Source organism: Dermacentor andersoni, chromosome 3 (assembly GCF_023375885.2).
Source record: "Dermacentor andersoni chromosome 3, qqDerAnde1_hic_scaffold, whole genome shotgun sequence".
Taxonomy (NCBI): Eukaryota; Metazoa; Arthropoda; class Arachnida; order Ixodida; family Ixodidae; genus Dermacentor; species Dermacentor andersoni.
The window spans coordinates 109,449,265-109,461,847 of NC_092816.1; the positions used below are offsets into that span (position 1 = coordinate 109,449,265).

The following is a 12,583-nucleotide window of genomic DNA, read 5'->3' on the forward strand; positions in this document are numbered from 1 at the left end:
GTGCTTTGCGAGAAGTTTGAGAAAAAAAAAAAAAAAAATCTGCCGTGCCTCGTAAGCATTCAAACTTGAGACCCACAAGTTGCCAGTTGGAAGATATTAACTCTCAGCTACTTTGCAGATGCTGCAGCATAGAACATTGTACCTCTTAGGTGGTGGCCTATTAAAGTTGCCAAAATTGGCAAGCTTCAGCGTTGTCTTAAAAACGACTTTTCAAGTTGTTTCGTTAATGTAACGGCCCCAAATCAGGAGTACCTATGCACTTCATGCGCTTGTTTTTGCCCATTGCCACATTTCTTTTTCAACATTGTTTTTGCAGAACTGGGAGTGTTTGTAAATGCTGATGGCAGGCGCACACGTGATGACCTGAAGTGGTCCAGGCTTCCTCTCGCCTTTGGTAAGTTACACTGGCCAATATACATTGAATTTCCTGTTGCCTTTATGTCATACTAATTATGGAAAGATGGCTTCCTCTTTTTGCACGCTTAAAGTTTGGAACAGTCTCCCATATTCCAATAAGTTGTGATCTACCTTGTATTCTTTCAAATACGAACTCAAGAATTATTTGCTGTCTGATTAATTTCGTATGATGTTATTTTGGTAATTAGAAGCTGTGTAAAAACCATTGATTGGGCGTCTTTCCTCTGCCATTTGTCTTTTATGTGTGTCATCACTCAGTTTCTTGGTTATATTTTGCTTATTTCATATTTTGTTTCTCTGCTCTGTATTACGCTTTATTTTTTTTATATAACTTCTAATCCAAGGGTCCCGGTGCAGCCTCTGACCTTGGGGCCCTTGTCTGTATACCATTTCTTGTAACCAATTGTTATGAATGAATAATAAACTGAAACTGAATGAGACAATAAGGCAATACTTTGCATTGCACATATCATATGGTGAACACAATGTGTGCCTTTCATACCTCATTGTATATTATCTCATTGCAGGCATGAATTCAGTTTTGTTTGAGCCTTTTCTATTAAGTTTATCTGTAAACAGTTTGCAATTGTTGACGAAAGCACTTCTTTGTTGGTGCTACTCCATAAGCATTCTGTTGATACTCAAGTTTTGATGCTAGAAACATAGCTTTCAGTGCAGCAGAGTTAATTATCATTGTTTCAAGTTAGGGCATTTAGCCACATGCCTAAGCAGGCTTCTCACCTGTGCAAGCCTTGACTCTCTGTATGCTAACTTTCTTATGTTTTGCAGCATACAAGTCACCGCACCTGTTCATCCAGCATCTCAACTCAATAGAAATCCTGGAGATCAAAGCCAGGGGTGCCAAAGAAAGGTACTTTTTGATCAGTTTCTATTCCAAGCATCTCATTTCTTGAAGCAGTGTGTTTTTGTACATCAGAGCTTTAGTGGTATGCATAATGTATTGCATGGTACTAAACAATGTAATTTAAACACAAGGAGAATTATTTGATGCTGTTGGCAAATAAAGCCATCTAGTGATGCAGGTCAGGACAATGGAAGAATGGATTTATAACTGTCCATGTAACTGTCACTAACATCTGCTAAAGGATGCTATGATGTCTATTGAATAGCTCAATTTTTGGTTACTTCCTTGCTTTGTCGCATTGTACTCAGATGTAGGTGTACATTTAAGGAACTATGAGAGGTTGAAATAATCCTTAGCATTCCGTTACACTCTCTGTCATAGTCCATGTGGATATTTACCTAGTACAACTCTGTGGGTGTTTTCTGTATATAGTACTATATACAGAAAGATGTGTGTTGCCACAAAGTCATTAATTTTGATGCTGCCTGCTCAGGCTTAGTTAATTGTGTATCAGTAAGAATGAAGTATGTGTTATTCTAAAGGAACCAAAGGCTGAACTTCGCAAGCTTCGAGAACTTCTGCTGTGCTACAGTGACCCAGATATGAGAAAATATTTACTTTCAAGTCCGTGATGTCACTCTGACATACCGGGGCACTGGTTTTGACGTGAAATTCTAAAAAAAAAAATTATTTTCTGGTATAATAATCCTCGTACCATAAAATTAAAGTAGTCTTGGAAGAATGCTTTATCTGCTTAAACCAATTAATTTTCTCTACTTCTGTACTTGCGTGAATATGCACTTGCCCGTTCAGTTCTCTTTGACTATTGGCAGTCCAATGTCCTGGCTGACTTGTGATGTCCCACTTCTGTTCCAGCGGGTTGCATCGCATTGTGCTGGTCAGCAACCCTCGGTTCCTGGGCCTGTCCTCGGTGGGTTCCATGTACCTGGCATCGTTCCACAGCGGTCAACTGGAGATCATCTCGGTGCACGCCACCGCCAACAGCCACAGTGATCAGGCACAGTTGCCTTCGAGGTGAGCTGCAGCTATGCAGGCACTCGTGTGTCATGCACCTCCTCCAACTTGCCCACGCGGTCTCTCTACAGTGTGCAGGGGAGTAATGACCACTGCACGTGGGAGCATAGCGAGCCACGGGGCTGCGCCAGTTGTCGCCGCACAAATACCAGTGCACTGCCTGCATATGCACATTCTTGAGCGAGTTGGTGCAGGTTCTTCACGTTAGCTTTGGCGTAACGTAGGCCATTACAAGGAAAACAAAGCACACTGTGTTGTTCTTTATATTTGTCTGCTGCTCTAAGCTAATGTACGACTTGCACCAAATCACCTAACACATACTGCTTGACTATGCGGTTGAACTTCAATATAACAAACATAAATACAAATTCTTTATTACATGAAGGATTACACATTATGTGTTATATAAAGGCGGGACCCTGTAACTCTCGTAGGAGTTGTAAAGGGGGTCCCTATGTTGTATGCTTATATAAAAACATGAGAGCGTGTGAATCCAAAGAAAAAAAAATGTTTGCGACAGTACAAATCTATCACATTTTCATTGCTTGAGTGATGCAAGCATGAAAGAGCGAAGGTTTGTTTTGTAACTGATAAATGACTGTTGTGATGTTAAATCTCTCGGTAATTTATTCCAAAGCTGTGATACCGCATATGAAAAGGAAAAATGAAGCGTAATTAGTGTGAGCATTTGGCACAACTAGCATTTTCAGGGCGTTTGATTGTAGTGGCAATATTCAGATAAGCAATTTTTACAGAAGGGCATAAAATGATGTTGAGCATAATTTTGTAAAGCAAAACAAGAACATGGTAACGAATGCAGTCTTTTACGGGTAGGGTATGGTAAAGGGCCCCTGAAACGGCTTGGACAAATTTTGTAGACACATAGGGTACAGCTAAAGTTATCATTCGCACCACAATTTGTGTGAAGCATCTCATATTAAGAGAGCTACGGACGATTACAAGCTACCCTCCTCCATAGTCATGCATTTTCTCCTCAACTTGTTCGCCGAGTGATTGGCGCTCCACTTTCACTGGCTGTGCGTCATGATGGCACGTCGTGTCGTCAACTTCCGGTTCCCTAGGAGCACGCGTGTGAAGCCTCTCCAAACTCTCCGCCAGCTGCTTGGCAGTCGACCCCAAGCGAGAGCTATCAAAGCAGCGTGCGTTGCGAGCATTCTGTCGCAGCGCCGAGCATGTCTGGTATTCCGGTAACCACAGGCGAGCTGGGTGCTTCGACAGATGGCTGGAGGCATAAACTCAAGCTGATGAAGGAACTATAGCGTAGATGTACATGAGCGGCCTAATCGGTCTGCACGGTCCAGCCACTTGTTGGTGCAGAGCTTAACCAGCCAAACAAAGTGCTAATATTGCTCTAACCAAGTGTAAAACATTTTAAACATTTACAAAAACAATGTGTTGATGATTACATTCCTGTGAAGAATTTACACCAGCAGCTAAGGAGAATACATTTCGTTACTGCTACTGTGTATGGTTGAGCTTTGTGCCACCTGGTGGCTGCACCGTGCACACTATTCACATTTGCGCTTCTGCTCATCCCGTTAAACTGCACGGTCAAATGGCCAGGCCCCGTCCCTTTGCGCTTGCGTTTACCCGAATACCGGACTCTCGAAACGCTATTGCGGTAGTAATCCTCCGGTGTAAAGTGACGGCCGCAAACGCGCAAATCCTGGCGCCGATCGGATAGCAGCAGTCCGATGCGCTGCAGCCAGTCTGCTCGTCTGCTGCCTTGCAGAGGGACACAATGTCGCAGCTTGACATATTGCCAGTCACTTCGTTTGCAGCCCACAACGCAACAAAGTCGAATCATGGTGCTCGCTAAAAGACTGAGACTGACTGTGACCGCAGAGCTCTCGTGAAAATGGAGCACATTGTAACACAAGCAGATGACACTTGCTGTGTGCCGGAAGTGCTTAAGTGTAGTGAGAAATTGTTCTTGTGCATTCCCTTTGTTACCTTCTTTTTATAGAAACAAATTAACTAACATTCCACTATTACGAACATCATTTGTTCTCCATAAAGGTGGAAAAATTATCGATGACGCGCCCTGGGCAGCCAATCAGATAGCTCGCCCTACTGACGTCAATTGGGTGATTTACGTCATATGGGTAGAAGCGGCTGAAGATTCCGCCGAGCAGTGTGCTGCAATCGGCAGCGAAGCACATTTTTAAAAACATTTAATAAATTACACGCTTTATGCGGAGCACTTGGGTGTGTCAATTAATAATCAGAGGGACCTGCTCTAACGACTCAATACATTTGTACAAAATCGTCAAAATAGTTTCAGGGTCCCTTTAAGCATGGAGTACGCAAATCAAACAGAGTCTATCCTTTTTAAGTAGGGCATAGCTCGAAGCGCAGTATTTTGTGCAACAATGGTGGGCAATACGGTGGTGGGCTATGCAAGCCCGGAAATCATAATTGCGTACCTAATATGCGAATTTATGAAGCTGGTAGCCAACGTCCGATTTTTCGGACTCCCAAGACACCGCGAAAACGTCTGAAAAATGGAATGCATGCAGAAAACACACCATTTTATAGGTATTTCTCGGATGGAGTATCGGACTTGCAGAACACCTGCCAATGCATCATTCAGCTGGCTCTGAAAAGAGCCGTTTATAAAAATAAAAATCTGACAGCGGGTGCGATCACTGTCGCCGGCATTATCTTGAGCTGGGTCAACGTTGCTGTTACTGCCTTAACAACGCAACAAAATTGTTGATCCTCTTTTGTATGATGTTCCGCTTGCACGCAATTCTGTTTGATTCAATTGCAGCCAGGGTCATATCATCATTGTACAATGATGGCAGCATCACAAGTGCTCATGTCAACTCGGACCTTGTCGGCTCTGCAGGCTTAGGCTCTTCATTCTCGGTGTCGGAGTCGTCCGAATCTGTCACTTCACGGACCATTTCATCACAAGTTAACTCCGCATAGAGTTTCAGATCTTTGGTGGTATCAGTGAATCCTTCAAAAGTTATAAAAAGATCTTCAACTTGTTTTTCATTAAATCCAAAATCATTTGCTTTGAAATTCCAAATTCCTTGCCCACGTCGGCTTGTGACCATCCACTTTCAACTTGCTCGATGATGGTGGCTTTCATTTCCATTGTCAGTCTATGGTAGGGATTTACGTGCTTTGAAGCCATGGGTGAAGATGATAAAGGCATTATTGGCGCCATCACTGTCACTGGCGAATCTGCTCGATGAAAAGCACAGCACCAAACAGAGGGAAGCTTCAAAGCGAACATCGAAGAGGGCGCACAGCAGCGCAACCTGATCACACGACCTATCACAAAGCTAACCAAAAAAACGTGGATAAACACAAAAGGCTATGACCATAGCTACGGCTATCTGTGGATTGGCGTCTGAGAGCGTTCGAGGTTTCAATACGATACGGTGGCTGTGGTCCTGTGGCTGGCTACGGCTAAGGGCTGCGATAATCAGGCTGCGAGATAATCAAAATGGCGGCGATGGATGCCGCTTTGAGCCTGCAGCTAGGGGCAAAAAGTCAGAAAAATCAGAAAGCGAAGGGTTTGAGCGTCCGAGATTTCGGATATTTTTATACGTTGGCTCTAGGGCACGTGAGGGTTTTTCAAAGGATTCCGAACTACAGTCGAACCCACTTATAACTATGCCAGTTTTAACAATATATTGGTTATAACAATGAGAAGTAGCTGCACCGTCAACTTTTCTATATTTTCCATGGTGAAATAACCCGCTGACTACAATGCCCTGATTCCGCATTATCTGTTATAACGATGAAGTCTGGCTGCTGGGTGTCCGAGCTGAAAGGTAGTGAAATGCAAAATCCTTGAAAAGAAAAAAAGAAAACAAGAAATTTGAGCTGCTGCATAATGGGCCGCTGCTTCAACAGCCGCCGCACGCTCATTTTCCAGCTATTTTCGCGAGCCTCTCTCCCGTCGCCCTTCCACCCCTCCAAACACGAATGGGTTGTGCCCATAGCTCTAAACCGCCTCACCTTCCAAACACGAATGGACCGCGCCAGCTGCGCTGCTCGCAGATTGCTTGTTGCTTGCTGGCTCCTCATTCAGCGCAGTTCTGCAAACAGCTTAAGCACTCATGTTCATCTTTGTTGGTTGTGTCGAAATTGTTCTTGGCCACGCAGTTCCTCAGCCTTGTTTGACCAACAGTTGGTTTGACTCATCGCCGAAACGGACGATGTCTGATGTGCCTGCTGATCATCAGCAGTGCACAACGTTGCCGGTGAAAAGAAAGCCTGAGTGCTTCTAACCGATGAGGCGATCGTTGCAAATGTGCTTGCATCAGATAGCGCCGACGCCGACGGCAGCGATGATGTGGTAGGGCAGGATGCCTCAACGTTGTCCTCACAGAAGGTCCGGCAGATGATTCAGTCCCTCCAGGGCTTCGTTTTTGTGGGGAACCTTCCACTGCACTTTGTGGAGCACCTGGATGCCTTGGAGAAGGATGTTGGCAAGCTTCGCATAAAGCATGCAAGGCTGACAGGCATAGGGTTTTCTCGTGCAGGCCAGTGAGAAGTATGTGGTGAGAAGCTTGCGGCAATCTCACCTCAACGTATCTTGTGGATTTCTCAAGCTGACAGGCTGCCGCGGCAGCCTTCTCACGATTTTTAAAAGGCCCCTTTTGGGGCCACCAAAGCAATGCCTCGGCGGTGCTCGCATATCACTTGTCACCCGTGACCCCTCTTTGTAGTTGTTATAGCAGTGCCATTCTTTAACGCCAACAGCCGCAGCTTGTTACACGTAATCGGAGTGCCCAGGAAGCAGTTAAACAAGTCAGCAAAATCAGCAGCAGGATGGAGGAAGGTGGTGGGGAGGGGCACTGGCCTCCCGACCATTATAGTTTTCTCACATCAGTCCTGCCATCCCCTTATTTTGATTTTTTCATGCAACCTGGTTATAACAATTATAGCTTATAACAATAGAACTCTTGTGGCACTTTAATATTGTTATAAGTGGGTTCGACTTTATCAGGCATCTGGAAAGAGAGTACGAAGTGTGTGCAATAGAAAAATATTGCCTAATTTATAAAGTATTCCGATTTTCTTATAGACAGTTAGTGTAGTTTCGTCGACAATGAAAAAAAAATATATAAAAATATTATCAGATATGGTGAAGTAAATCTAAACTGTTTCTGGCTGATATTGCCACGTAACAAATACAGTAAGACCTAGATAATTCAATCTCAATTTATTTGAAGATTTGGTTAATTTGTAGATTTTGTGCAGTGCTGCGACGCACTTTCAGCTTTGCATATCGTGGAAGCACTGTCAGTAAAATGGTGTTCGTGAGGTGTTTCCAGCTCCTGCAATTGCTTTTAACGAGAGATTTCACACACATCCGAATCGCAACAGTGACAGCTTTCTTGGTGTCGCATCTTGAAGGCCATACATTTATGTACTGCAAGTGCCAGAAGCAATCAGCGTTATATTAGCAAGTATTGGACACCACTGGTTGAGTAAGCACTAGATTCTGCGATGTGGGCACTGATACACGCCGTACGGCTGTGCGAAGTGCTTACGTTGTGTGGCTGCGTGCAATAATTTTGTGTTTCTGCCCGCTACAAATGAATAAGCCAGAGCATCATCATCAATAAACGTGCCACTTTTGCTTTTTTGTTTCTGGTTTTTTCCATGTAAATACCATACCAGCAGCACTGCATGCATGTGTTGTCACGTTTTTTCCGTTGCTGGTGTGTTGTGTGTGTTTGATTCTTGAATGCATAAAAATCTCTGCCACATACGTATTCCCGCTAGTGTATGAAAGCAGCGATGGACTAGGCTTTGCCAACTATTTGAATATAGATGCAGACGTGCATATATTGTAAGCTAATGCGAAAGACGAAGTCACCAATAGCGCCGACAGTGTGCCAGTAGGCGATGGCAGAGATGGTAATGAGCCCACTCAGGTACCTGCTTTAGCAACTATAGGTGTTGTCCAAACCCCACGTCTAGAACATGTTTCTGGCTCCCGCAGTCGTATCCGTTGCATTCAACCTGAGAAGCATGCCCTTTATCATCTGCATTCTAAATCCAGAGGGCGCCACACTATAGGACTTGAATTTGGACGTCACCTATTCAGAGTCTCTATTCGTCATCTACAGCTTTGTTGAGTGCAGCGGTCGTGGTTGTGAGGTGCTGTTTATAATTAGTGGGCTAGAAATCATGACACTTGGTACAGCGAGCTGCCATACAAAGCAATCCCGCATCAATGATTACTTGAAGTATAGTCCTGCTACACTGAAAATAAACAGGACGTGCTTGTGTCACACAGTTTTGCACTTTCCTTTAAGCTTTTTTTTTGGCGGGGGGGTAATTTGAAAATCTGCTTAATTTGAAGGTTTTTTGCTGTCCAGCACACTGAATAACAGGGCTTCACTTTATATGCTTACAATTAATATTAGATGTAATGAAGGCATTTTCAAGTCGAATGCGTCTTCAATAAAGTGAGGTTCAACTGCATTCATTGTACAGTGGGCTTTTATGTGCTTTCATCCCATCACTCTGCATCCTTTGGTTTAAAAAATAAAGGCATGCTATGTTGTTTTTGTGTATGTTGTGTTGAAGCTAATGTGGTGGATATGCTTTGGGTTTCCAGTGGAAACCAAGCATTATGCCAAAATAAACCCAGCAGTGATAAAGGGACCCCGATACGATTTCTTTTAATTTTGCACAAACACATTTACTATGTAAGGTGAACATTAGGGGCTAAGCTCTTGCATTAACCCTGTAATCTGAAAATTTTTAATACTTCAAACTCATGCTTATGTATATATAAAAAAAAGTTCATCTCTGTATTTTCTCTGACACTACAAAAAAGCCTCTGTTTCTTTTCAGTTCCTGCCTATTCCTTGTAGATGGATGAATGATGTCACTCATGCAAGCTGTCTTTTGGCCTCATGTAATGCCGCCTGGCATACTTTCACTATGTTTTGCTAACCTTTTTGTAAAGTACAGTAGAACCTTGTTGATACGATCCTGTTTCATATTGTTACGTAGGAAGACGTCGTCGAAAAGCTATATACAAGTATATTTACAAGGCAATACGCCGCACTTGGCGAAGAGGCAACAGCCCGCGCTAGCCTCTAATCGTCGTCTTCACCCTGCTCGCCTCTTTGTCATCGCAAATACTGTTCCGTAGCAATATGATTTTCTGGTGTCAACTAGTGGTCAAGAACACCAAAAATGACTCAATGCAGTTACGCTTCTTTTTAATCTGTTAATACATTCCCAGAAAACACAATCATTTGGCACAACCAATCAGTGAATTGCAGTCGTATAATCATTTTCAAGCCACTAGATCCCACGTGAATAAGAAAAGATTGAGGCGCACACAACCAAGAGAAGTAGGATCCACCACAACAACTTTGCAGTACGCGCTCGCCCAAGTCATGTGAACACTCAGTTTCGGTAGAAGAAAATTTGCTCATGGGTCGTCGCATTCACAGCTATTGCCGCCAACCCTACTGCAATAAGCATCTTCCCCTATCTGTTTCACAGAGCGTGTGGCGTAGTACCGTACTGCACTGCATGCCTTTAAAGGGCGACAACACAAATGCCATCTGCAGCAGGGAATGGCAGTGCGAATTGAGTGTCATGTTTCGCTCAGGCGGCATCGTATTCCAGTGTCGCCCACCAGTTCGATTTCATTTCAGTTTCCCGTCGCTGTCTTTGAAGACTACACAATAAGGAAACAACAAAGTGAACAAAGCACGTATCGGGCCCCACCAGCTTGGCATGCGTCGGCGTCTCGTGCTACAGTACACTGAAGTCCAGTGATATCCACTACAGTGAAGTCGGGCAAATTTATCTATGACTTTGAGTCGCACTTTCACCCTGTTCGCATGTTGGTTTTAGAGCTTTTTTTCCCAAAACGTATGACAGAGGTTCTACTGTATTTAGTGCTAGTAATCTGCATGCCTCTAAGATACCCAAAGGCAATAAGCATAAACTGTTCTTCAAAGCAGTAGTGCACCTTTGGCTGAAAATGTAGACATTCTACTGCAGTTGCTGTCTATAGTTTCATTTGTATGCTTGTGAGAGGAAAGGAGTGAATAATTTACAGTAAAATGCTGTTAATTCAGAAAATCATATCATTCGGACTCAAGCCTCTCGTTCCAGCAAGCATATGCTTTAGTTAACAGCATCTAACCCTCATAATTCGGAGGTATTTGGCTGCGCGCCGGTTAATTAGAATGACCTTTGGAGCTCACCGAGCGTTGCAAATGCATGACACAACAGCGAAGAAGCGATGCTAATGTCTAAAATGATGGAGTCCACATTACCGTAGTCATCAATGACACTAGGGAACCATACAGAAACAACAGGGTGACTTTATCAGTGCGTTAGTCACGCGCCTTCAGAACTTTGTGGTAACTATCCATGATTGCATTGACAGCAACCATGGATTCATCTCTACAGGGGCTGCGTTTCGATTCAGTGCAAAGCGCCCATGATGTCACGAATGTGCTGAAAACTGTCGAGGATGGAGAGCAATTGCTGCGGCCTGTGCAAGCTGGCATCAATCCCACAGGCTATATCACAATGGACAGCCAGTTGCTGACCAGCTCTCTGGCCGCAAAGTAACTGAGATGTGTACACAGTGGACATCTCAGGCATGTCTACTCGTATGAAGACATGCATTTCACACACTACAAGGAAAGTTATGAATTATGAATCGTTACCAACTAGCTCCGCTTTCTGTGGTTCAGAGTCGTGAAGCCTTCACCACTGTGAGTGCTTATCAGTCGCAACTTGCAAGGCGGCAAGAAAGGCTCACGAGGCACAGCTCCCGCATTGCCTTTTTGCTGACATACGAGGGTTGATCCAGAAATAAGGTTCTCCAAGCGCTCCAGCCACATAGGAAGGTTCGAGGCGAAATCCGGCAACACTGTTGCGTGCGGCTGTTCCCCCTCTCGATTCCCTGCGGACGCGCTTCGCTGCATCGCTCATTCTTGGCTCAGCAGCCGTCCAATATGGAGGTTCCCATTGTTGATCCCGCCAAGTGCGAGATTCGTTCCGCAATTCGCTTTTTGCACGCCAAAGGAACTCCACCCGTGGATATTCATTGTCAGTTGACAGCAACAAGTGTACGTCCGTTCAGCACATCTGAAAATGGTGCAGGGAGTTTAGTGCCAGTTGGAAGGAAGTCCATGATGAAGAACGGAGTGGAAGACCATCAGTTTTGGAGGCGGTTATCGAAATGGTCCAATGCGAAGTGTTTCAAAACAGGAGGATCACCATCCGTGAACTTGTTGCTCAGATTCCTGGGAGTTCTTACGGTACAGTGGAAAGAGCTTTGACTGAAAAATTGGGGTATCGCAGGTGTACTCGATCGGCACCGTGGCTATTGACATCAGACCACAAGGAGAAACACCTTGACTGTGCTGCCAGTTTCTTCAAAAGTGTCAAGATAAGGAAGGATTGTTGGACTCCATTGTTACGGGAGACGAAATGTGGGTGTTTCATTTCACTCGCGAAACAAAACAAAAAAACAAACAGTGGTGTCACCCAGAGTCACCAGTTGCAAAGAAGTTCAAACAAACTCCTTCTGCTGGCAAAGTCATGGCCAGCGTTTTTTGGGATCGTAAGGGGATAGTGCTCATCGATTTCATGGAATGTGGGACAACAATCAACTCCGACAGTTATTGTACAACACTAAGAAAACTCAGGCGAGCTATCCAGAACTGCTGGCGAGAACGACTGGCAGCCAGTGTAACGCTGCTCCACGACAACACCCAACCTCATGCCTCCCATCAAACCCAGGAACTTTTGACAAACTTTGGGTGGACTGTCATGCACCACCCATCGTACAGTCCAGACCTCACACCTAGCGATTATCACTTGTTCCCCAAGTTAAAGGAACATTTGAGTGGCCAACGCTTCCGGAGTGACGATGAAGTCAAAGAAAAGACGAAAAGCTTTCTCAACAGGTTGGCGGCGGAGTTCTACGACATTGGGAACAGAAATTGGAGCACCACCAACAAAAATGCATAGAAAAAGATGGCGATTACGTAGAAAAATAGAGCAAAATTTCATCTTTCCAATGATGTAAATTTCTGAGAATAAACAATCTTGTCTATTGTTAAAATTCATGGGAACTTTTATTTCTGGATCAACCCTCGTATAAATGAGGGTTGCAAATTGCTTCACTGAATTAAGGCATGTTGTTGCAAGCATTTGTTTGTTTTATTGAGACATTTATTAATTCAAACAATTTTGTCAGTTCCAAAAATCAAATTAATGAGG

The 12,583-nt window shown here is 44.0% G+C and overlaps 1 protein-coding gene across 3 annotated transcripts in view; it reads left to right on the plus strand.

The window, feature by feature from the left end:
- Window positions 1-12,583, plus strand: part of LOC126539620 (citron Rho-interacting kinase-like) — a 147,773-nt gene that overhangs the window by 131,626 nt on the left and 3,564 nt on the right. For all 3 annotated transcript variants that reach the window (XM_050186510.3, XM_055075061.2, XM_055075055.2), the window contains 3 exons: window positions 317-394; window positions 1,207-1,288; window positions 2,159-2,317. In XM_050186510.3, the coding sequence (XP_050042467.2) occupies window positions 317-394; window positions 1,207-1,288; window positions 2,159-2,317 (319 nt within the window). The remainder of the gene's footprint in view (window positions 1-316; window positions 395-1,206; window positions 1,289-2,158; window positions 2,318-12,583) is intronic.